The following is a 20,964-nucleotide window of genomic DNA, read 5'->3' as shown; positions in this document are numbered from 1 at the left end:
CAACTTAGTAAGATTTGACAATTGTTTAAATATGTAATGTTAAGCTTAGGTTAAAGTAAAGCTGGTAAACTGGGTCTTTGTCATTTGCTTTAAAAAAAAAAAAATAAATGCAAATGTGTTTGGTGCATTCTTTCCTGAGTGGGGCCTGCAGCCTTCTTGTGTCCGTGTATGATTTTCGTGCCTGGGCCTCCGGTGTCCCTTCGTCCTCCGCAGATCTGTTCCTTGCGGCGGACGCGGGTGCGCGCGACCTGCGCCCGTCTTCTCCGTGTTGTCGGGGGTGGGGATTGTCCTCTGTGTCTCCTGTAAGGACGAGCCGTTCCCTGAAGCCTCTCCTGTGGTGAGGCTTTTTTATGGGGAAGGAAGGAACAGCACTGCAGCTTTCTCATTCTTTCCAAGTAGGTTTTAGTTCTCTAGCGTACGCTTCATGCCGACCACGTCAAGACGTGACGTGCCTGGCAAGGTCATGGGGTGACGGAGACGTGAATGTGGACAAAACCGCAGGTCGACTTTGTTCTTGGCCGTGTCAGAGCTGCCGCAGTCAGCAGTGACGACTGGGATTCCAGCCACAGGGATGTTACACTGGACATGCTTGCGTTTGAACGCCCCCCACTCAGCTGCGTTGGGGTAAGCATAGGGTTTTGCCGGAAAGACAGGAGGACCACAGGGGTAGTCCTTCATGACACACAAGGTTCGGTCTGTGCAGGCCCAGTTGGAAGGCATCTGGGAATTGCCCAAATATCCTAGAGTCTTTACAGAGTCAAACCTGTGTTTGTTGAAAACAGTGTTATAGAAAATCCCACAGAAAATATAAAAAAAAGGGCAAAATGTAGTGTAAATTCTTACTTTTTTTTTTTTTTTAAAGATTTTTGTTTGACAGAGATGAGTACCAGCAAGGGGAAGCAGCAGGCAGAGGGAGGGGAAGCAGGGCCCCCCTCCCCCCCTCTAAACAGGAAGCCCAGCGCAGGACTCGATCCCAGGACCCTGGGAGCATGACCTGAGCTGATGGCGGCTGCTTAATCGACTGAGGCACCCCGGCGCCCCTTCGTGTCAGTTCTTACAGACCGCTGAACTGAGGGAAGCCGTGCAAAGTGCTGAAGCGTCTGCAGAAGAGAGGCACGGAGAGGCGTCACACCGAGAGGACGCTTGTGAGTTCACAGACTGAAATTGGGACACCAGAGAGCCCATTTCGGTTTAGGCTGTTAGGGTGGATGGTTTCTCTGTTCGGAGAAACAGACGTGGCACTGACAGTTGTCATTAGAGGTGGGTGGGGTGAGGGGCTCATGGGGACATCGGGCTCCTGACGAGACGTCCTGGCTAATCTGTTAGAGCTTCCTGGGGCGCGTGTCGCGCTCGAGCCGTGGCTTCATGTCTGCGGACCTTTGAGGGTGGCCGAGACTGTTGGGTGCACCTCCTGCAGTCAGCTCTTCCCACCATGCATGGTACAGGCAGGAGGTCTCGGACTTGCAGGGCCTTCCTGCCGAGCTGGGCAGTGCTGTTCATCGGCAGTGGGGAGCACAGCGTTGGTTCTGCACTGGTGGCGCGGAGAGCGAGGTTCATTTTGTGAATCCGGGAGCGGGGTGGGCAACTTCGTGGCACTGAGGACGTGAAGTCGTCTCTTCGAGCCTGGGAAGACGCCCCACGGCCCTGCGCACGTGGCAGTGGTGCTCACGCGAGGACGTGCCAGAAGACGTGCCCGCCAAGCTTGTAGTGCGGGCTCCGTCTGCTGGTCGGTCTCCACGCGCTTCGGTGTTTCTGTAGCTTCGGGGACTTTTGGGAACAGGCCATGGGGCACCTGCACTGACTTGCCTGTGCTCCGAGTGCATCGTGTGCACCGCTGGTCCTGCCCGCTTGGTGCTGTGTAGCTCTGTTTCGGGGCGGAAGTCTTTACAGTCACGGGCGACGGGACGGCGCGGTCCTGATGCGTGTCGTGCTGCTCTTCTCCCGGTACCTGTGGCGCTCCCTCCGTCCGTCCGATCGAGCTCCGATGGACTTGGCTTCCCCTCGCTGTTGTCCTTCGCCGCTCAGAGGACCCAGAGGCGAGTTTGGAAACTCAGTAATTATGACGAGGACGATGACGAGGCTCGTGGCCGCGTGAATGGTCATTTGTCTTTCTCCCCCTTTTGACTTTCCTTGAAGGGCAAATTGTAGAAGTCCGTGCAGTTAGCTTTAGGTTTATTGAAGTTACTAGAATCTGTGTACCTAGTCTGCTGAAGTCTACCCACCCTCCCCTTAAAAAAAAATTCTATCCATGTATTGGAAAGAAAGCACACAGGCAGGAGAGAAGCACACAGAGGGAGAAGTAGGCTCTCCACGGAGCAGGAGCCCAACACAGGGCTCAGTCCCGGGCAGGTGCTGGACTGAGCCACCCGGGCACCCCGGAAGTCTGATCCTTACAGAGTGGCCAAGCTCCAGGGGAGATGAGACAGCATCTTTCCAGTCATTTGTCATTTCTGTTAAGGGTCTCCTAAAGGTTTAAACTTTCTCCTTGGTTACGTGGCTCCTCGCTGTCATGCCCGCTTCAGGGACTGCTGGCCTCCGTTTCCTTCGAAGCAGTACTAGTTACTGAAAGTATTTGTATTTTCGGAGAACCCAGCAGCCGTTTGTAATCGGCCGTGTTGCTTCTTGGTGGTGGCGAAAGGCAGCCTTCAGCATGTTCGGTATGGCCTGGAGGTACTGGCTACCTTCTCTGGTGGTTTTCAGGCAAGAATTTCTTAGTAAATTGAACACTTGATGCTGTGTGGTCAGGAGGGGTTGACCTCTATGACCCAGTGGCTTACATTTTATTAAAAAAAAAAAAATGAGGTTCTGCTAACCAGCTCGTGTGTGTGTCTGGTCAGTCACTGTGTGTCGGGCAGGTAAGCGATGCAAGGCCTTCAGGAGACGCAGACCTTCATTTTTCTTCACCTCCATCTCCTGTCTGTATGGGCTGTGCAGGGCTTCTGCTTTGATTTTATTGTATTTGTTTATTTGACAGACATCACAAGTAGGCAGAGAGGCAGGCAGAGAGGAGGAAGCAGGCGCCCTGCCTAGCAGAGACCCCGATGCCGGGCTGATCCCAGGACCCGGGGATCATGACCTGAGCCGAAGGCAGAGGCTTAACCCACTGAGCCCCCCGGGCGCCCCTCTGTTTTGATTTTAGATACATTTCCCAGTCTGGTCATACGGGGACCTTTCTGTTGTTGCTTGGTCAGCTGTGAGGATGCCGTGGTTCCTTGAGCTGTAGCGGGTTGCGCTAATTAGACGTAGACCTCGGTTGTAAGTATGGTTCACAGTTGGGATGGTGAGAGGCCAGATGCTTTTCCTTTTGGCTAAATTAGTTCCTACATCTTGACATCGAGAGGGTCAAGGAGGGAAGGTAGAACAGTTCTTAACCGTATCAGAAACGTTGGTCATAGTGGTCCCTGATGTGCAGAGACCAGGACTAACTGGGACTTCAGAGTCTCACTCGCTGGGGCAGAGGCGGACGTGGGCACCAAGAGGCCCATGAGCTCGCGGTTTGCCCTTGGGTGGCACATACTTTTTCTTGTCTCTGTGGTCAGGCAATCTCAGACTCCCTGGGTGGATGAATCGTTCACAGGGGAGCCCCCAGGGGACGATTGGTCTTTGCCCTCGTGTCTGAGCATTTAGAAAACGGAGGACTCTCTTCCGAGTGCACGCGTCCAGGACTAGAGGCCCTTTGGGTGGCACCGCTGCTGGCGCTGGTGCTTGAGGAAGCAGCCCGGCATGGCAGGGGCTGTCCCTCTCTGGCCGTCCTTGTTCGTCTGGGACAGCACCGTATGCGCTCCTTCATGCCAAGTAATCTCGAGGTGTGGTGTGGCAGGCTTGGGGCTACGTCTTGGTTGAACATTTCTCTGCTGGGTGGACCCCTGAGCCGTAAAGGGTCAGTTTCAGAGTCTAGGAAACGGCAGTGTATTCCGTACGGGATTGAGGCGTGTGAGGGAGGAGTGACCTGCCGTCATGCCCCTTCCCCCCCGCCCCCCTTGCTGACCGCCGGGGACAACATCCCGATGCTGAAAGTGTTCCACACGTGGGTAGGAAGACCCCGGACATAGGCCTTTGTGCGCGAGTGGCAGGGAGCCTCGCCGAGGGAGCTCGGAGCTGAGATGCCGCCAGGGTTGGGACGGCGCCTTTGTTCTGCCGCTTGGGGAAGACCATGTTACGGCGGGTGACCCTGTGCCCCACGCGGGCCCTCGCCCCGGAGCTGGTGCGGCGGGGGCAGTGGATCGTAGCGCGTTGGGTGGACGCGGTCTTTGCCAGAGGCAGCCCGACGTGCTGCTGGGAAGGGCGGCCCGCGCAGGAGCGTGGCTCCCGGCACCGTCGCTCTGCCCTCCTGCAGGCACGCGGCGACACTGCGGTTGTGTAGTCTGGTGCCTGTGGGGGGCTTGTTTCTCAGGCGTTTCCCCCGTTTTGTTTCTTACCTAATAGAGTTAATGATTGTTTCTGAGTGTACGTATGCCAGCCTTCCTGGTCATAGATGACTCTTCACGTACGTACTGAGTCATCGGTTGTGTTTCTTTCCCGAACAGTTTTTTCATTTTTAAATTCTTTATTTAAATTCCGTTAGTGAACATATATATTCCTGGTTTCAGGGGTAGAGTTTAGGGACTCATGAGTCCTATTCTCCTCACCTGCCGGGCCCTGCTTTACCACCCGGTTACCCCATCCGCCACCCCCTCTGGGCCCGCAACCCTCAGTGCGTTCCCAAGACTTAAGGTTCTCTTACTGTTGGTCTCCTCTGTTTCTGTCTCACTTTGCCTTCCCTTTCTCTGTTCATCAAACTGGAACAGTGGACGAATTCTCGCGCTGTCCCTGGCGGGGTCTGTGCTAAAGCTCTGTCTGCGCTGCTGGCGCCGGCGCCCTGAACACTTCTCTCCGTCACTTCCCAGCCTGTCCCCTAAGAGGACATTAAGGACCAGTGTTTTCCGGCACTGATGGTGTGTGCCGTCGTGTTGGGAACACCCGATACCCTGTGCACCACACACTCACGCGCACGTGAGCAGAGGTCCTCGCAGAGTCGGGCCGGCAGAACACGGGTGTTCCGTTGCCTTCTCCCTCAGCTGCCGCCTCGGCGAGCTCGCCCCCTTTGGCCCCGAGCTGGCGGTGGGGGGTGCCGAGGGCCTCACAAAGCCAGGCTGCGGGCCGCTCTGCCTGTCCCTGATGGTAGGAATGTGCTGCTGACCAGCCCGCAGCCGGAGCAGATGACCACTTGCCTGAGCCTGCGGGGTGCCTGGTAGGGTGCCAGGACGCGCACCTGCGACCCGGAGCTGGAGGAGGTGAACCTGGGCTCCAGTGTCTCGCCCGTCTCCCCTCGTCTTCCCCTGAGCCACGGCCTGCGGACTGTCGGAGGGTCCACACCAGGCATCCTGTGTGCGCGTCTTCATACCTTGTCCCGAAAGGCGGCTCGGGTTTGACCTTCGGTTTGATAGCTTACATCTTCCACAGACGAGTTTTCTCTCATTTTCTTACTCTCTCACACCGCTGTTCAGGTCTTTTTGTCCCTCTAACTTTCGTGGAGCGTTTCTGCTGACAGCCGCTTTCTCCCAGAGGCGCCTCCATTTCCTCGTGTGCGCTCCCGGTAGACGCACAGCTGTTCTGGGACGCCTCGTCTTTTGGCCTTACTTTATGCCGGATCACTGGAAAGGGCACCTTGTTCCCAACCCTGTCTGGGTGCTCCTAAGGGCTTGGAAATGAAAGGCACAGTCTGCTCAGGTGCCCACCCCTGTCTGATTTCCTTCATTAATTTTCCTTTACTGTCCCACCCGAGTGAGAAAGTAAGTTTTACATTGCCGTCTTGTCCAGTGGCTTCAGTGTATTCTTGGTTCACTCTGTTTCTGTTTTTGTTAGATGCAGTGGGGAGGGCAGAAGGAGGGAGAGAAGTTTTTTTTTTTTTTAAGATTTTTATTAGAGAGCAGGAGCATGGGGGGAGGGCAGGGGGAGTCCAGATTCCCCACCGAGCAGGGAGCCCAGTGTGGGGCTCGATCCCAGGACCCTGAGATTACGACCCGAGCCGAAGGCAGACACTTAACCTTGCCTGAACCACCTAGGCGCCCCTTGGCTTACTCTTTTTTAAATAGTATCAATCTTTTATTTTTTTCAAAGATTTTGTTTTATCCCTCCTGAGCCGGGAGCCCAACGTGGGGCTCGATCCTAGGACCCTGGGATCATGACCTGAGCCGAAGGCTGATGCTTAACGGGCTGAGCCACCCAGGCACCCAAGGACAGACTTTTAAAGAAAGACTTCCTTGGCCCTTACCTCGCTAGAGCTCTCCGTCGACCAGCTGGTGCCTTCCCACTGTCCACACCGGGGTTGGCCGTGGAGTTGAAGCGCTCCGCTTCCTGAGCAGCTGGTCTGGGGCTGACTCGGGCAGGGCAGAAGCACCTTCACGTGCTGTGCACGCTGACAGAGGCTCTAATGTCCATTGTGGTTCTCTGTGTCACTGCGTTTTAACATGAAGATGTCCCCTGGTTTTGTTTATTTAAATTTCCTTTTAAAGAGAGGGTCAGGGCAGTGTTGCTGACGGGTCGTGTTCACCGCTGGCATTGAGCAGACGCAGGCCTGGGCCTCGTCGGGCCCCCTGGCGCAGCCATGGCGCACGGGAGGCACCTCCTGGCGCTGTGTGCCCTTTCCTCGGGCGGGGGTACAGTCCCCGGGTCACCCCCGGTGTGTCTTGCTGAGTAAAACAGCTGTAGCAGTTCCTGGGCACATACCTTCATCTGAAACAGATTTCTGAAAGATTTAACGGATACCAGGATTTCACAGAGGGTAGAGTAACTGAGAGGAGACTGGAAAAATCAGATTATGTGAGTATGTGAACCTGCAGAAATAGAATGTTTATTCTGCTTTATGACGAGCCTGGTCAAGGTTTGTTTCAGTCAGTGCCAGTTATATCACCTGTCCCGTCTCCGGGAGGTCCTGCTTCAGAGCGGTGCTTACTGAGGACTGTAGGGCCAGCAAGCAGGCCCAGCAGCACGCTTGGGGCCCAAGGGCTCCTTTCCCAGTTCAGGGGACACCCCCGCCTGCCATGCCCACGCTGGTCCTGTCTTCCCGAGGCTCTGCTGCAGCAGGAATAGGGCTGTATGACCCTGAGACCTCCGGCAGGATCGCTGCAGGGTCCTCGGGGGTGGAGGGCGGCACGCAGGTGGCCGCCGCCTCCCTGCACCGTTCTCTTCCTGACCCGGTCCTCCGTCTTCTGCCATTGGGTTGGACGCAGGGCTCGGCAGCGTCCTACGGTAAGGGTTTCAAACGTGACCCCTTGTCCCAGGACGGGCCCAGCTCTGTGGAGGGAGGCCCAGTGATTCTGGATGGATCCAGGAAGGCCGGCCACAGACGAGTGTGTGAAGCCCTAGCTCGCGATCCTCTGCTGTCTTCCGTTTCCGGCTCAGGATCGCCCTCCAGCCAGCCGGTGGCTGCCACAAGGTGCGGTGACAGGATAATCCCAGCGGAGGGCTCGGTGTTCCCGGTCCTGCTGGCTTCACTGCTGCTGTGACACATTCTGCCGGGGCTGTGGGGTAAGTGGGATCCAGCCCCGTCCCACCCCCCGCCCCTGCCCCCAGCCGCTCCGCAGGGTTTGTCCCAGAAGCTGTGCGTGTGGGGTCTCCCTGGGAAGCCCTTGTGCTTTCGGGAAGCATCTGTGGCCGCCCCCGCGTTTTTCAGGTGTCTGCCCGCTGTGCGGCCTCGAACACCACACGGTCGACGCCACACGGGAGCTTTGAGGTCTTAACAGAGGCCCGTCGTGGACCCACGCCTGCCCGCTAGCCACGGGAGAGGCGCCGTGGGCCAGGCCCGGCTGCGGAGCAGGTGGTCGTGTGGGGCGGCCACACTGAGGAGGTGCGGTGCGGCGCCTTCTGGCGCCTTCTGGCCTTGGCTTCAGCCGAAGTACTGGGGGGAGCCGGCAGCGCCGGGCCTCGGGGTGCAGCTTCCTTGCAGGCTGCTCCGTTGTGGCCCCTCGTGTGGGTCACGTGCCCCGCGGCCCAGGTGGCAAACTCCACGCTCTCGCTGGCCTTCACCCCAGATCTGGGTTCCATGTTCTGCTCCGAGCACTACAGCCCCTCCCTGCCGGGGCCTGGGCCCTCCTGTGACTTGGTTTCCCTTCAGGTGATTGGCCATGGTGTGCTTTCCTGGTGTCTGATTACTCGGAGAACTAGTCCTTGCCCCCCCTAGCGAGCAGGCGCGCTGGTCTGCCTGCCCGGTCCCGCTTGTGTGTCCCAGAGTCACGTGTCCACCATTTGCTGGCCGGGACTGAGTCCTTGTTGAGACGCGTGCTCCGACCCCCTCGGTTGAGGAGACATCTGAGGCTCTGTGACGCGTCTGTTTCCTGTTCCTGTCCCAGGCCGGCCCGTGGCCACTGTGTCCTCCGTCCCAGGCCTGTCCCGGTCTGTGCCGCTCCCTGTGCTGTTCTCACGTCTCTCCTTGCCCCACTTGCTGTTGGCCGTGCCCTGGCCGAGCCTGACGTGGGTGGCACTGACCTCGTGGTGGTGCCGTGTCCTGTCCGCGTGCGTCCCGCACTGGTCTCCTGCAGCGGCACAGGCCAGGCCCTGAGGTTTGACTGAATCTTCCGACGGGCCGGGGTGCGTTTTTGGATGTTTGTGTCCACTCCCTCTGGGTGGGAATACTCCTGGTTTCAGTGAGTGTGGCCCCTGCCTTGCCCGTGCCCCTGCCGTGGAAAAGCAGTCACGACCGAGGCCTTTTGGATTGTACTTATTTGGGGAACAGTGATGCTGTTATTTCTGGAGGATTGTTTTCATTTGCATGTCATCAAGCCGGACTGTGTCTGGGCTCTGTTTGGGGAGAACAGCGAGGTGCCAGAGGGGGCCGGGGCCGGGGCCGGGCCGCCGCGGAGCATTCCTGTCATAGCTTCCTGGTGACTTCAGTGCGCTTTGGCTCGGGAGCCTGGCAGAGCACGTCTGTTTTTAAATCTTGTAACTTGGTGCTAGGGGCAGGACCAGTTCAGGCGTCTTTAGTTTTTCAAATGAAAACGGTGCTCGGACTCTCGTCAGCAGCAGGAAGCTTATTCATGCGCACGAGAAGAGGCGGCGGAAATCACAGCGACATAGTCCTTTGCGCGTGGGTCACGGAGCTCGGTGCGGCTTACTGTTCTCCAGGTACTTGGTGTGCGCGTCGTCCGGTACAAACCAGTCCACGGAACTTGGCTGCCGCGTGCTGCGCGCCACGGGAGGGGAGGGTCTGGTGCTTCACGAGGGACAGAACATCTGGAGAAACCCGTTGAAGCAAAGAAATAAAACGTGGCTTTCCGCAAGTGTGGCGTTGGGTCTGGGGGTGACGTACGGAGGATGTCGTCGGGCTGGCTTTTGTTCAGAAAGTCGTCCGTGCCACCGGGGCCCCCGTGCATTCGCAAGTTGCCCGCGGGTGGGCTTGCCCAGGCGCATGCTGCCCGCCGCCCCCGAGCGCCCAGCAGGGAATCAGGCCTGCTCTCCTGTGTCCCTGGGCTTCCGTCGGAACCGAGGCCAGAACAGACGCTCTGGAGGGGGGGTGGGGGGCGGGCGTGCTCTGGCCCAGGCGTGGTGGCCGGTGCCGCCGTCGGTGCTTGGGACGGTGAACAGGACTGCTTCGAAGCTCAGCGGAGGTAAAGCCGGGTCTGTCGCTGCAGCACGGACCCTCAGAAGCTCCCTGTGTGTTGCTACAAGGTGGGAGCAGTGGGGGCCTGACCTGCCCCTTTGTAGCCCAGTCCATTCTCGTACGGGGCACGGGGTGTCCTTCCAGACGCTCCTCCCTCGCCTCCCCCCGTCCCCATGCCTCTGGGTCTGCCGCGGCGAGGGGCACTCAGCCTGGGGGACTTCCCGCCCCTCTGCAGGGACCAGAGCCCCCGCCGGTGCTGTGGGCTCTGCGGCGGGAGGGCGGGCACTGTGCGGGGCTCTGAAGGGTCCGGTCCGGGGAGCACCGTCCTTCTTCAGACCAGCACTTGTATCCCCTTCCTCAGTCTCGAGGTGTACATGCCCCCGACAGGGAGATGGTGGCCTCCTGGTTTCACAGACCTGTCGGGCCTGTGAGCTTGGTGCGCTCGGAGTGGGCCCAGTGAGTGCTTGATCGGGTCCGTGGGACTGAGCCCTTGCAGATGGTTTCCAGCGAGGATTTGGGTAAGACCGTGATTTAATCTTGCTTCTCATTTCTTTCCTTTATCTCCTATCTCTAAATCATTTTTCCTGGTGTTTGAGACACTGTCCGGTCTTGTGGGAATTTTGTGGGGTCAGTGACATGACGGTCCTTGCTCCAGACCCGAAGACCTCAGGAGCTCCTGGTGAAGTGATGGGCCTGGGGGAGCATAAAGGTCACTGTGTCCTCTGTCAGGGTTGGCTGTGGGGCCGGGAAGACAGTGACGTGTGGGACAGTAGGTGCTAAGCTGCACGCCTGAGCACTGTTCATGACAGGGTCGCTGTGGACCCGACAGCCGAGCTCTCGGCCCTGGCCGCCCACCCCGATCACGCGCTGATGGTCGCTGCAGGGCCCGCGCAGTGGGGCTCGAGGGAAGGAGCCTCGTGGGCATGAGGCCTGAGCGCAGCGGCACTAGGATTTGCTGGGGAGCACGGGAGATAGACGCCGACCTCTGTCCGGAGCTGGTGGCTGGGCTTGGGTCGCCCCGCGGGACCCCGGCTTCCCGTGCCCTCCTGCAGTCAGTGACGTGCTTGCCTCCTGCGCTCTGTGCATGTCCGGATCCAAGAGACGTGGGAGACGTGGCTCCTTCCCCCACGTTTGTGGAGGGCATGGAAGCCTGCAGCGTGCACGTGTTGTCTGTCTCTCCGTATTCCGAGTGTCCCAGACTCGTCCTCGAGCTTAACATCTTAGAGACTTCGGGATTCTAACCACACAGCAAACCCAGAACGTGACGCGTGCCTGTCTGGGCCTGGGGAGCGCGGTGGGTTTAGCGCAGAGAGGCCTGGGTGCAGGCGGGATGGCCCAGGCCTGGCGCTGCTTCCCTGGACGGTGGCTTGTGCAGCCCTGTGGCGGCCTTCCACCTCGGATGACGGAAGCAAGGCCGGCGGTCTGCGCCCTGATCTGCCGCCGCCGCCTCCCTGGGGGGGTCCTGGGTGGCCGTGGCTGCAGGTGCTTGTGGAGGCGACAGGGAGGCCACCTCTTCTCTGACGGGCGCTGGAGTGGCGGGCAGGGAGCGCCTCGGATCCGAGGACCCCTAGGTGCGGTAAGTAAGCGGGGGTGGGCGTGACTCCCCCCATGTGCTCCCGTCCTGGTGCCCCTGCCACGTCCGGGCCGGACGCCTACGAGGCCCGGCACTTACGGGGAGGTCCGGACCATGTTCTGAACTCGGGCTGACGTGTTCTTCAGTCCCACGGTTGATCACAAGGTGTGACACTGGGGGACTGGGAGGGGCGGCCCGTTTTCCTTCTGGGGCCCAGCTTCCTTCCCAGGTGGAGAGCGGGCTGAGCAGGGCCCTTGGAACGCTCAGGGCACAGAGCTGGTCCTGGTGTCTGGGCCACCCCGCCGGCCAGTGCTCTGGTGCCCCGGCCACAGGCCCCTCCCTGTGTGTGGCTGGCAGCGGGGTGCCCGCGGCCACTGAGGTCCTGGCTCCCTGCCCTCTCCCCCGGCCACTGCAAATTCAGGCTTTGAAGTCACATCCCCGGCCAGCAGGGACCCCTGTCACCCACTCCCTGGGGCCTTTGCCATGTATCTGGGAGCCATACTTCTGTTGTACTTGCCCCAAACAACACGATGCCTCGTAGCAGGCCACAGACCCCTGAAGCGGTGGGCTCCCCGAGTGCTCCCCCAGCCTCGATCTTGGCTCTGTTCTAGGGTCCCCGCTGACTGCCTTCCTGCTGCAGACGCAGGGTGGCCCTTGGCTGAGGCGCCCACCCCAGAGTGACGTGACTGCCAGGTCCGGGCGTCCCTGTCCTCTTAGTCCTCTGACTCAGTCACCAGCTCAGGTTTGAGTCTGAGTCGCCTGCAGCGGGTCAGAGGCCCTCCCCAGAGATGTCTGCCCAGGCCCCTCCTGGGCTGCCGGGCAATTCCCTCCCTCCGTGAAGGTCTGCCTGCGTAAACAACCCCAGAGCTGACACATGATCTCGGCTGGCAGGTGGGGCGTGTGGGCGGATGTGGGGCAGAACTGGATGGGGGCTCGTGGCCAGGCCTCACTGCGGGGCCGGGGGTCCGAAGGCCAGAACACGTGGAGCGCCCGTGTTGCGTCCAGAGCTGGGGGGATTTTCAGACTCACCACGCTGGGAAACCCGCCATGACAACTGCGTGTTGCAGGCTGCCCCAAGACTTCCTGTTTCTCTAATAATTTCTCTTCCTGGTGTGGGTTCGCCGCCTCCAGCGTGGCCCTGACTGCAGTGGCCGGTGCTCCTGTATGAGGGCAAAGGTCATACCAGGGCTCGGGGGCCGGAGCTGGAGGCTCCGAAGCTGATCCGGGAGAAGGGCTTCTGCAGGCTCTGGAGGAACGGAGGCGGGCGCGCTCTTCCCAGTGCCGAGCTGGGGCCCTGCTGTGAATGAGCGTGTGCCCGCACCTGGCCCGGGAAACGTGCGGACGGCCCGACGCGCTGTGTCTTGGGAAGTGGAGCCGGTGCTGCTCTGACAGGCCGAGCGTGCCGAGACCTGTGCGCTTGGAGGTCGCGCCAGGAAGACGGTGGCCTTTCCGTGGGGCTCTGGTTCTATGCGTGGGCTGTCTGGCCATCCGGTGATGCTTGCTTCCCTTGTGGTAGATGCCCCCCTCCCTGTACGGGGCAGAGCAACTGCAAGGCTCAGGGAGCGGCCTGGCCTCCCCGGGCTTGTTCCCGGGGATGGGGGCGAGTGGCAGCGTCATCTGCAGACTCAGAGGGCACCTTCCTTAAGCTGCGCGTCTGGCCATCGAGAGCCTTCAGAGAACGAAATCCGAGATCTTTCAGTGGTCATTACAGCTTGTTTTCTGATTTTACTTATCGTGTCTAACGTGCGAAACCGCTTTCTGTTTCTACAACAAGTAGACACACACCTTTCCAAGCAGTGAGGACGGTCCCACCTCGGACGTGTCTCTGGGGTGACAGACGATCTGTGCAGTCCCGGCCTCGGCTCTCTGCGGGCAGGGAAACAGGCCGTGAGGTCCCACCTCCCGGCCAGCGGACCTCTCCTCCCCTTAGAGGGACAGGTTCTAGAATCCAGACTGCCCGGCAACGGGACGGGAGGCTGCATCTGGAGCCTTTTCCTAGCAGGGTGCTAACCATTGGGTTGATCTTCGTGGAAAGTCTGACCCCCACTGGCTTTCAGTAGGCCGTGTGCTCTCCTGACAACGTGTGAAGTTGCTGGTGTGCCCTGAGCCTGCCCATCCCCCCCCCCCCCCCGGGTTAAGGTCAGGCCCGGATAGCCTAGGTGGTGGACTCAGCGTCTCTCTTCTGCAGAAGCGTGGGGGCCCCAGGACAGGTGCAGAGAGGAGCCGTGAGCTGATGCCCGCCCCGTCCTGTGCTTGCAGGTGTGGCCGATGAGAACGCGCTCCTGGAGGAGTGCCGGCGCAGAGGCCAGAGCGCGCTGCCCGCCCAGCCCGCCAGCACCAGCGGCCCGTCGTCGAGGTCTCACAGGCCGGCCTCCCTGCCCAAACCCGAGTCTGAGCACGTGCGCGAAGAGGAGGACGAGCCAGGCAGTCAGCGGGCCGCCGGCAGCCCCTGGGACCCCTCCGTGCTCTCTGCAGGTGTGCAAAGGGAAACCAAAGCGGAGCTTCCCCGCGGGGACGCTGCCCCTCCCTCCCGAGACCAGAGAGGACCGAAATCGCTCCTGTGCTGTTGTGTCCTGACCTGAGCGTGGTGAGGCTGGGCGGGGGCGCGCCAGCGGCTGCTCAGAGCACAGTGGTGGGAGGAGGCCCCTTGCTCTCAGCTCCCCTCCTGTGAGATCCGCCAATTAAAACGGGGTGCCCGTCTTCCACGATGCTATGGAGTGTGTTGTCTTGGGCAGAGGATGACAGGTGCTGCTTTTACCTTAAATGTCCCTTTTTGTCACTCTGCGCTTAGGCTTGAGCTCGAGCTGCTCACGCAGCCTGCGGGCGCCCTTCGGCGAATGTCTTGCTTTTGCTTTCTCACCCTGTCCTCCCCCTGCGCTTGGTTACAGAGACCGCAGAGCCCCTGGCTGGCCCTCCTGTCACCCTGCCTCCCCGGGGGAAGCTAGACGTCTCCGTCCCGCCCTGGACGTGCTGGGCGTTCACGACCTGTGTCCCCAGAGCCCGGCTCTGCCTTCCTCTGGCTTCTCGGCTTGTGATTTCTCATAGAGCCCTAGTGGGGCTTTGAAGTGAGCTCCCATAGAAGGTCCCGGGTTATTTCTGAGAGGACGGCTGTGCTGTGGCTTGGACCTGTGTTCTGAAGTCCTGGGTCAGGGGGTCTGAATTCTTGGTCAGTGTGACGCATTCATGCCCATCTTTGTTGCCGCCACGGGGGCAGCACGGTGGCCGTCGTGTGCTGTGTGGTAGGGAAGACCTGCGTCTTCGGTCCCCTGTGTTAGGGTGACGTGACGGTACGTGCGAGGCTCAGTGCGGGCCTCAGCAGAACACACCGTCGCAGCTGTCCCCTTCCTGCCCCAGAACTTTGTCGGACAGGTGGCGCCTCGCAGCCCCTCCTGGTCCTTCTCAGGGTTTTGTGAAGGACGACGGAAGGAAGGTGCCACCCGCTTGACTGTGGGTGTCCTGGGGCTTAGACGCAGCGGAGTGTACACGGGACACATGTGGCTCCCAGCTCCGCCCGGGGCGGGGCCGACACAAACCGATGGCCCCTAATGGGAGACATTAGCCTTTTCCTGTGTAACTGAATGACAGCTGGAGGGAGTCGGAAGGGCTGTATGAATTCAGAAAGAGCTCATTCTGCCTTGAACGGGCGTGTGGACATTTTCCTGGGATCAATTGTCAGCTCCTGGGACCGGTAGTCTTTGGGCAGGGGGCAGGCTTGTCGATTCTGTTTGCCTGAACGAGTCACTGTTAAGACGGTGATTTAGGGAGCCCTGTCTGTCTGGTTGGAAGGACGCCATAAGCCTAGCCCCGTTCCCAAGAATAAGGTGTGCAGAGATGGGCCCCCTGGTAGTCTTCCTCGCCACATAGCCAGGCTCCCGCGGCAGGACGGGGGCTGTGCTGTCCCCAGCAGAGCCGGCCCAAGGGGCACCTCCTGAGTTCAGAACGAGGCCCATGCTTCCCGGCGACACTGCTTGTTTGTTCTAGAACCGAGACTCCATCTCCGAGTGCGGAAGGAATGAGCTTCTTGGAGAGTCCTGGGATCGTAGAGTTTTTGATTCTTCTCCCTGAAATCTAATGGTTTTGTCAATTTGTACCATCAGGCCCCCTCTAAGCACTGATTTGACCCTGGCACAAGTCTTAGACCCACGAGGCTAGGGGTGGACTCCTGTCGTGTCGAGTCCCTTCTCCTGGGCTGTGGAGAGACCTGGTGGCTTGCCTTGTATTCCCAGAGTGTAACCCCTCCCTGGTGGGGTGGCAGCGGCCAGAGCACCTTCCGGGGGCGGGGTGGTTTCTGATGCTGTCGAATCACCATGAGTAATGGGGTCTTGAAAAGATTGTCGGGTTAAGTCACAAGAAATTACAGCCTCGAGCCCCATACAGGTTGTACGGTGCGCTCATGCCAGATGCTTACATTGTCTTCTAAGCTGTCCCAAAAGAAGGGTCCACAGACTGAGTGAGAAAAGGATGTGACACAAAACTGCAGTCGGGCACAGAGCTGGCGAAGGCTGTGCGGAGTAGTCCGACCGTCCCTCCGCCGGGCTCCTTGCCGCCGGCAGGAGGCTTTGCTTCCCTGCGCGGACCTGCGGCTTGGGGTCCCGTGTTGCAGATGCGGGTGTCGGCCAGCAGTGAGGGGGCGGACGTCCCGGAGCTCCGCATGAGCCCTGGGCTCGGGACACCTGGACGCCAGCCCCAGGCGGTACAGCCTGTGTGCTCTGGTGTGGCCTAGCGCGTCCCGTGGCGGCTTTGTGCCACGTTCCCAAGCCTTGGGTGATTTCTTCTTCAGGGTGAGCACCCAGTCAGGAACTTGTTCCCCGGGCGCCTCGGTGCAGGAATGGCTCCCGGACAGAGGGGCCCTGGGAGCCCGCCGGAGGCCGTGGGGCGTGGGGGGCCCGGCAGCTCTGGGAGGGATGCTGCTGGGCTGGAGGCGCACTCTCTCCTGCCTCTGCTGGGGACGCTGCATTTGTTGCTTCTGGGAGGGGTTCCCACGGGGCGGCAGGCCGAGGGCTGCCGCGCAGGGAGCTGCCGTGTCTGCGCAGGGCAGGCTGGGGTGGCGACCACGGTGCAGCGGGGTGGTGGCTGGTGGCGCGGTCTTGCCCAGCTGTCGTGGCCGTCCCTGGGCCGTTGCTCTGCGCGCCCAGCCTCCTGTCCTGTCCGCCAGCTTCCCTCCGGGGACAGAGGCTTGTCAGCCTTGCATGCTGCGTGTCACCTGGACACGGTCTGAGTCCCGTGTTGTGGAAGGAGTCATGCTTTTCCTGTGTGGACCCCGCTTGGAATGCATGAGCCAGGGACACGGAATTGTTCAGAAGGAAAATTAAAGTTACTCACCATGAAGAAAATTCACGAACAAAAGTCTAGAATTGAGTCCTGAACTTTGTTTTGTTTTCCTGCATGGGGGTTGGAGGGAAGCGCATGAGCCAGGCCGCCGGGGGCGGGGCCTTGCCTGGGGCTTGGCTGCCCGGCCTCCCTCCCCGGAGGCTGCGTCGCTGGGCTTTGACGTCTGAGGTCGGCGTCTGCAGTGACACTGGTGCATCAGACACGTGGCGGTCTTTTGACATGGTTCCCCGGGTGGGACCCTGGGTGCCGGGTGGCACTCGTGCGGGGCATCTGAGTGGCCATTCTGTGGACGGACCAACTGCGCCAGGTGGCAGGAGGGCCCCTTCTCTCGGACTCATTGTCCCCAAACACAGATGCTCGAAGGAACTACCCCAGTGATTCTGCTTTACCGCGGAGCTCGGCGGTACCTGCCTCACCTGTCTGGCCTTGGCGTCGACCTCGAAGTCCCAGGGCCCTGGAGTCCAGGCTCTGCGCTGCGGTCCCGTTGTCCTGCGGTTTCAGATCCTTAACATCCGAATTGTGTCTCTGCCCTATGATCACGCTGCCGCTTTGTCCTGGGGACGGGGCTGGTGAAAGCTGCTTCGTGGCTGCCCTGCAGGGTTCAGAGCAGACGGTTTGGGCTTGGCTCGGATGCCGCTTGAGGTTGGGCCACAGGTGCGGGCTTGGAGTGGGGTTGGGGGTGGGGGGTGGGGACCGGGGAGTGGGACCGTAGCCAGTCCCTGTGGAGCCTCTGCCTCGGGCCCTCTCCGAGCCCCAGGCCCTTGGCTCCCAGCACCTAATGCAGACAGAGGCGGCTCCGGGTGCGCTGGACTGCTTGTTCTCGTCTGCTCTGCGCACTTGCGTCTAGTGACTGGGGAGCCCCGGGCTCCTTGAGGCTCTGCTGGCCCCCGTCTTTGAAGGAGTGGTTGCAGGCAGTGCCTGAGCAGGGTCTTATGCCCGTGAGGCCCTGGGCCTGTCCGTAGCCTCGGGCTGGCCAGTGTCCCTCATGGGTCCCAGACGCACGGGACAGGCACCTCCCGGGTGGGACAGGTCCGTGGGGTCACAGGCCCAGAATCTTGTCATCTGTGCTGAAATTCCTTTAGTTGGTTCCACGTTATTCTTCTGATAGCGTCCTACAATTAAAAATGCCTTGTGAGGGGCACGTTAATAGGGACTTGGAGCGAGGTGTCGCTGTCCCACGTGGGCCTGTGCAGTGGTAGCCGGTGCCCTCTGGGGGCTGCGGCTGGAACATGGCAGCACCGAGCCCAGCCCTGCCCGGCGTGTGCCCCGGGGCTTCAGGGTCCCTTCTGGGTCAGGTGTTAGGACTTTATGACTGGTGTGAGGGTCGGGGGCCCCAGCTGCCGGCTCCACGGCCTCACCATGTTCCTCCGGGGCCGCCTCCCTCGTCCTGGGTTGTGGAAGCGACAGCCCGGTAGAGCACGCGCAGGTGGCACGGGGCGCGCGGATGGGGACGGGCTCCTCGCCTCCCTCTGACGGGCATCCAGAGCTTCCGGGCTGCGGGGACAGCGCAGCCGGCGTTTCTTCTTCTTGGGTTACTGTCCATGTGGTCGAGTCTGCTGGGGGAGAGGAGGCCGTCCTCCCCTCTGCGAAGTGATGCCTGCAGGGAGTCCGAAGCCAGGGGCCCCGTCCCCCACTTGGTCGAGCCTCCAGTCACTCGTGAGGCCTCCGAACCCCACTCCCTGTGTGTGCCTTCGGGGCCACGGGCCGTTGCCTGCACCACTCACGGCTGGCCTGCGAGCCCCCCGGGGGAACGGTTCTGTCGGAGGTTTCTCCACAGGAGACCCACCTGGGACTGGACGGGCCACCCTGGTGTCCCCTGTTGCTCCTCCTTTGTGTAATCTCGTCCGCTAACGGACCCACAGACGTGTCCCTGGACTGGCTCTGCCTCCCTGTGTGACGCCGCACAGTGGCTCTCCGTCCCCGCGCCCCGATCGTGGCTGTTTGGTCCGCTCCCCGGACGCCCCTCTCCCGTGCCCTGCCGCTCTGTCTTCTCCCTCCTGTGGAAGACCCCGAGGCCACGCTCGGCGTGCAGGAGGCAGGTGTCCGGGGGGTGCTCTTCGTGCGTTGGCTGTCGGCCCCCGTCTCACGGACCGAGGACCCACGTGCCAGGGGTTGCGGTTCTGCGGAAGGACGAGTATTGTGCCCCGTGGTGTCTGCTGACGGGCCGCGTCTGAGTCCCAGACGGGAGACGGGGCCCCACAGTGTGGTCATGTCCTTGAAAATCCTGAGAGTGCCTTCAGGGGGTCTTCTGGCAGGTTCAGGGGCCACGGGCGTTGAGGCCCAGGCCCACGGTGCCGGCCCATTGAAATCTAGCGTTGTTCCCCAAAACCAGCATCAGCCTGTGGGCCGCTCGTCTGTGCTGTTCTGCCGCCGTGTTGTTCAGACCCATCCGCTCGAGGTCTTGAGTCACTTCTGCAGAACCGGAGCTGGGGCTCTCCAGGGGTGAGGAGGTGATCCTCCGCCTCCGCGTACGTGGAGCCGTGGCCCGCGGGAGACCGAAGGTTCTCGTCCTCAGAGGAAGTGAGGGAATGGGTGGCCCAGAGCCGGGCTGCCCCGTGGGTGGGACTCCGGCCTGGCCGGGGCTGCAGGGAGCCCGTCCCCCGGGCCGTGTCTGCCCAAATTGGTTGGGGCGCAGGGTCTCGCGCGGGTGTGGGGTGGGGTTGGAGGGTGGCAGAGGGGAGCGTGGGCCGCACGCCCGCCCCCTGCGTGGCTGGGACGCTCTTGGAACCGTGTCTTAGGGCTCGCTGTGGGGTGGAACGAGACAGCCGGGGCCTCTGCTGAGGTCCCGGTGTGGCCTGGGCAGAAGCAAGACGCTGACTTTACTCTGTGGGGTTTTCCCCTAAACGCGGGGGGAGTGTTTGGAAACATGTCGGCCTCTTAGTGGGGAGGCAGCCGTTGTTCTGCACAGTGTTTCACGAGCCGTGTTTCCTTAGGATCTAAAGAAGGTGGCAAGAGGAAGAAGCAGAAGCAGAGAGAGGAGTCCAAGAAGAAGAAGTCGACCAAAGGCCACCACTAGACGGACGCGCGGCCACGCTCGCTGCCCGAGCTGGTGCCCCGGCCGGCTCTGTGTGGTCGCGGCACGCGCTAGCGCCACCTGCTTTGCCTCTGTCCCAAGACCACACCTCCTCAGCACGGGGACGCGGAGGAGCCGGCAGTGACGGTCGTGGGTGGCGGTGGCCCAAGTGTGGAGCCTGCCCGGACTGCCCTCGCTTCTCCCAGCACTAAATCCGATCGCGTCTTCCCGGAGTGGCTCGGGACCCAGCTCCTTCTTTTCAGCCTTTCAGCCACCAGCTGCCGGGCTACTTAGAGCTCTCGAGGTGTGACAGGCAGAGAACGGAGTGTGTGTTCGTGGAATGGCTTCCCTCCTTCCTGGCCGCAGATTCCTGGGAGCTAGCGCGAGGGAAGGGCAGGGTGGCGGAGCGGTCTGGTGCATCGGGTGACCGCCACACGGTGCTCTGTCCTTCAGACGGGGGCGGGGGGTGCTAGACCTTCCAGCAGCTCAGCAGCCGGCCTGGCCTGGCCCATGGGGGCCTTGGGGTGACTCACTTTAGATATAAAGTCATTCCTTCCGTTTACCGTAGTTCTAGTCTCTAGCCTGAACTTAACTTCAGAGACAGTTTAATTTTTGCTAAAACCCTTCTTTTTTTTTTTCTTGGACCCTTAATTCTTAGCATATGCACAGGATCCTACAGAATTTTGTTGGGTAAATGTCATCTCTGGCTCTTAGTTTAAGTGATGCTGGGGAAGGACGGACGAGGTGTTGACACACACACACACACACTCACTCACTCACTCTCTCTCTCTCTCTCTCACGTGCTGGTACGGACACACACACACACACACACCTCTTTCTCTCTCTCACGTGCCGGTACGGACAGGGAGGCTGAACAGAGTGTGTCCGCCTGTAAACATTGATTCCTTTGCAAACATTTTTCCTGGCAAGATTCTGTGCGGTTTCCTGAGCTTGTCTTTGCATGATCAGCTGCTGCTTAACCCTCTGCTCCCGACCAGACCCTGCCCAGCCCTCACCTTCCCTGCAATGCGCCCTGCCCGGGCCGCCCCTCCTCAGCCCGAGGGCGTGTTCACATCGTGCTTGCGTGGGAGCGAGGGGGGCCGGGCACTCGCGTCTGTGGCTGCGTCATGGGTGCGAGGGCCGCCAGCGGGTGCAGCCTTTGAATTTAAGACGACTGTTACAGGCAGGTTGGCTTGCTTTGGCTTTGTGGGGCGGAGGTGTGGACTGGCGGTCACTGCTTATGGGGAAACCTGCCTATGGAGGTGTCCTGTGTTTTCAGTGCTACCTACAGAAATAAAACGTAAACTCACCGCGCTGCTGCTCCGTGACGTCCTTCCTGGTGCCTGCACGGCGCCCCGTTACCAGCCGTTAACGGTGAAGACCGTTCTGGTCTCTCAAGCCTGCAGTCGGGAGCGATCCAGTGCGGGTTGGGGCGAGTGGCCGGGTCCGGGACGACTGTAGGGGGAGGGC

General features: G+C 60.7%; 1 protein-coding gene across 3 annotated transcripts in view; it reads left to right on the top strand.

Annotated features, from left to right (window-relative positions):
• DNAJB6 (DnaJ heat shock protein family (Hsp40) member B6) overlaps window positions 1–20,168 on the top strand; it is a 61,279-nt gene extending 41,111 nt beyond the window's left edge. For all 3 annotated transcript variants that reach the window (XM_032304270.1, XM_032304268.1, XM_032304269.1), the window contains 2 exons: window positions 13,410–13,625; window positions 19,415–20,168. In XM_032304270.1, coding sequence (XP_032160161.1) covers window positions 13,410–13,625; window positions 19,415–19,497 — 299 coding nt within the window. In that variant the 3' untranslated portion in view covers window positions 19,498–20,168. The remainder of the gene's footprint in view (window positions 1–13,409; window positions 13,626–19,414) is intronic.
• The last annotated feature ends 796 nt before the right edge of the window (window positions 20,169–20,964 follow it).

This window comes from Mustela erminea, chromosome 11 (genome assembly GCF_009829155.1).
Source record: "Mustela erminea isolate mMusErm1 chromosome 11, mMusErm1.Pri, whole genome shotgun sequence".
In the NCBI taxonomy this organism is placed as follows: Eukaryota; Metazoa; Chordata; class Mammalia; order Carnivora; family Mustelidae; genus Mustela; species Mustela erminea.
This window is presented reverse-complemented; position numbering and strand designations above follow the sequence as displayed.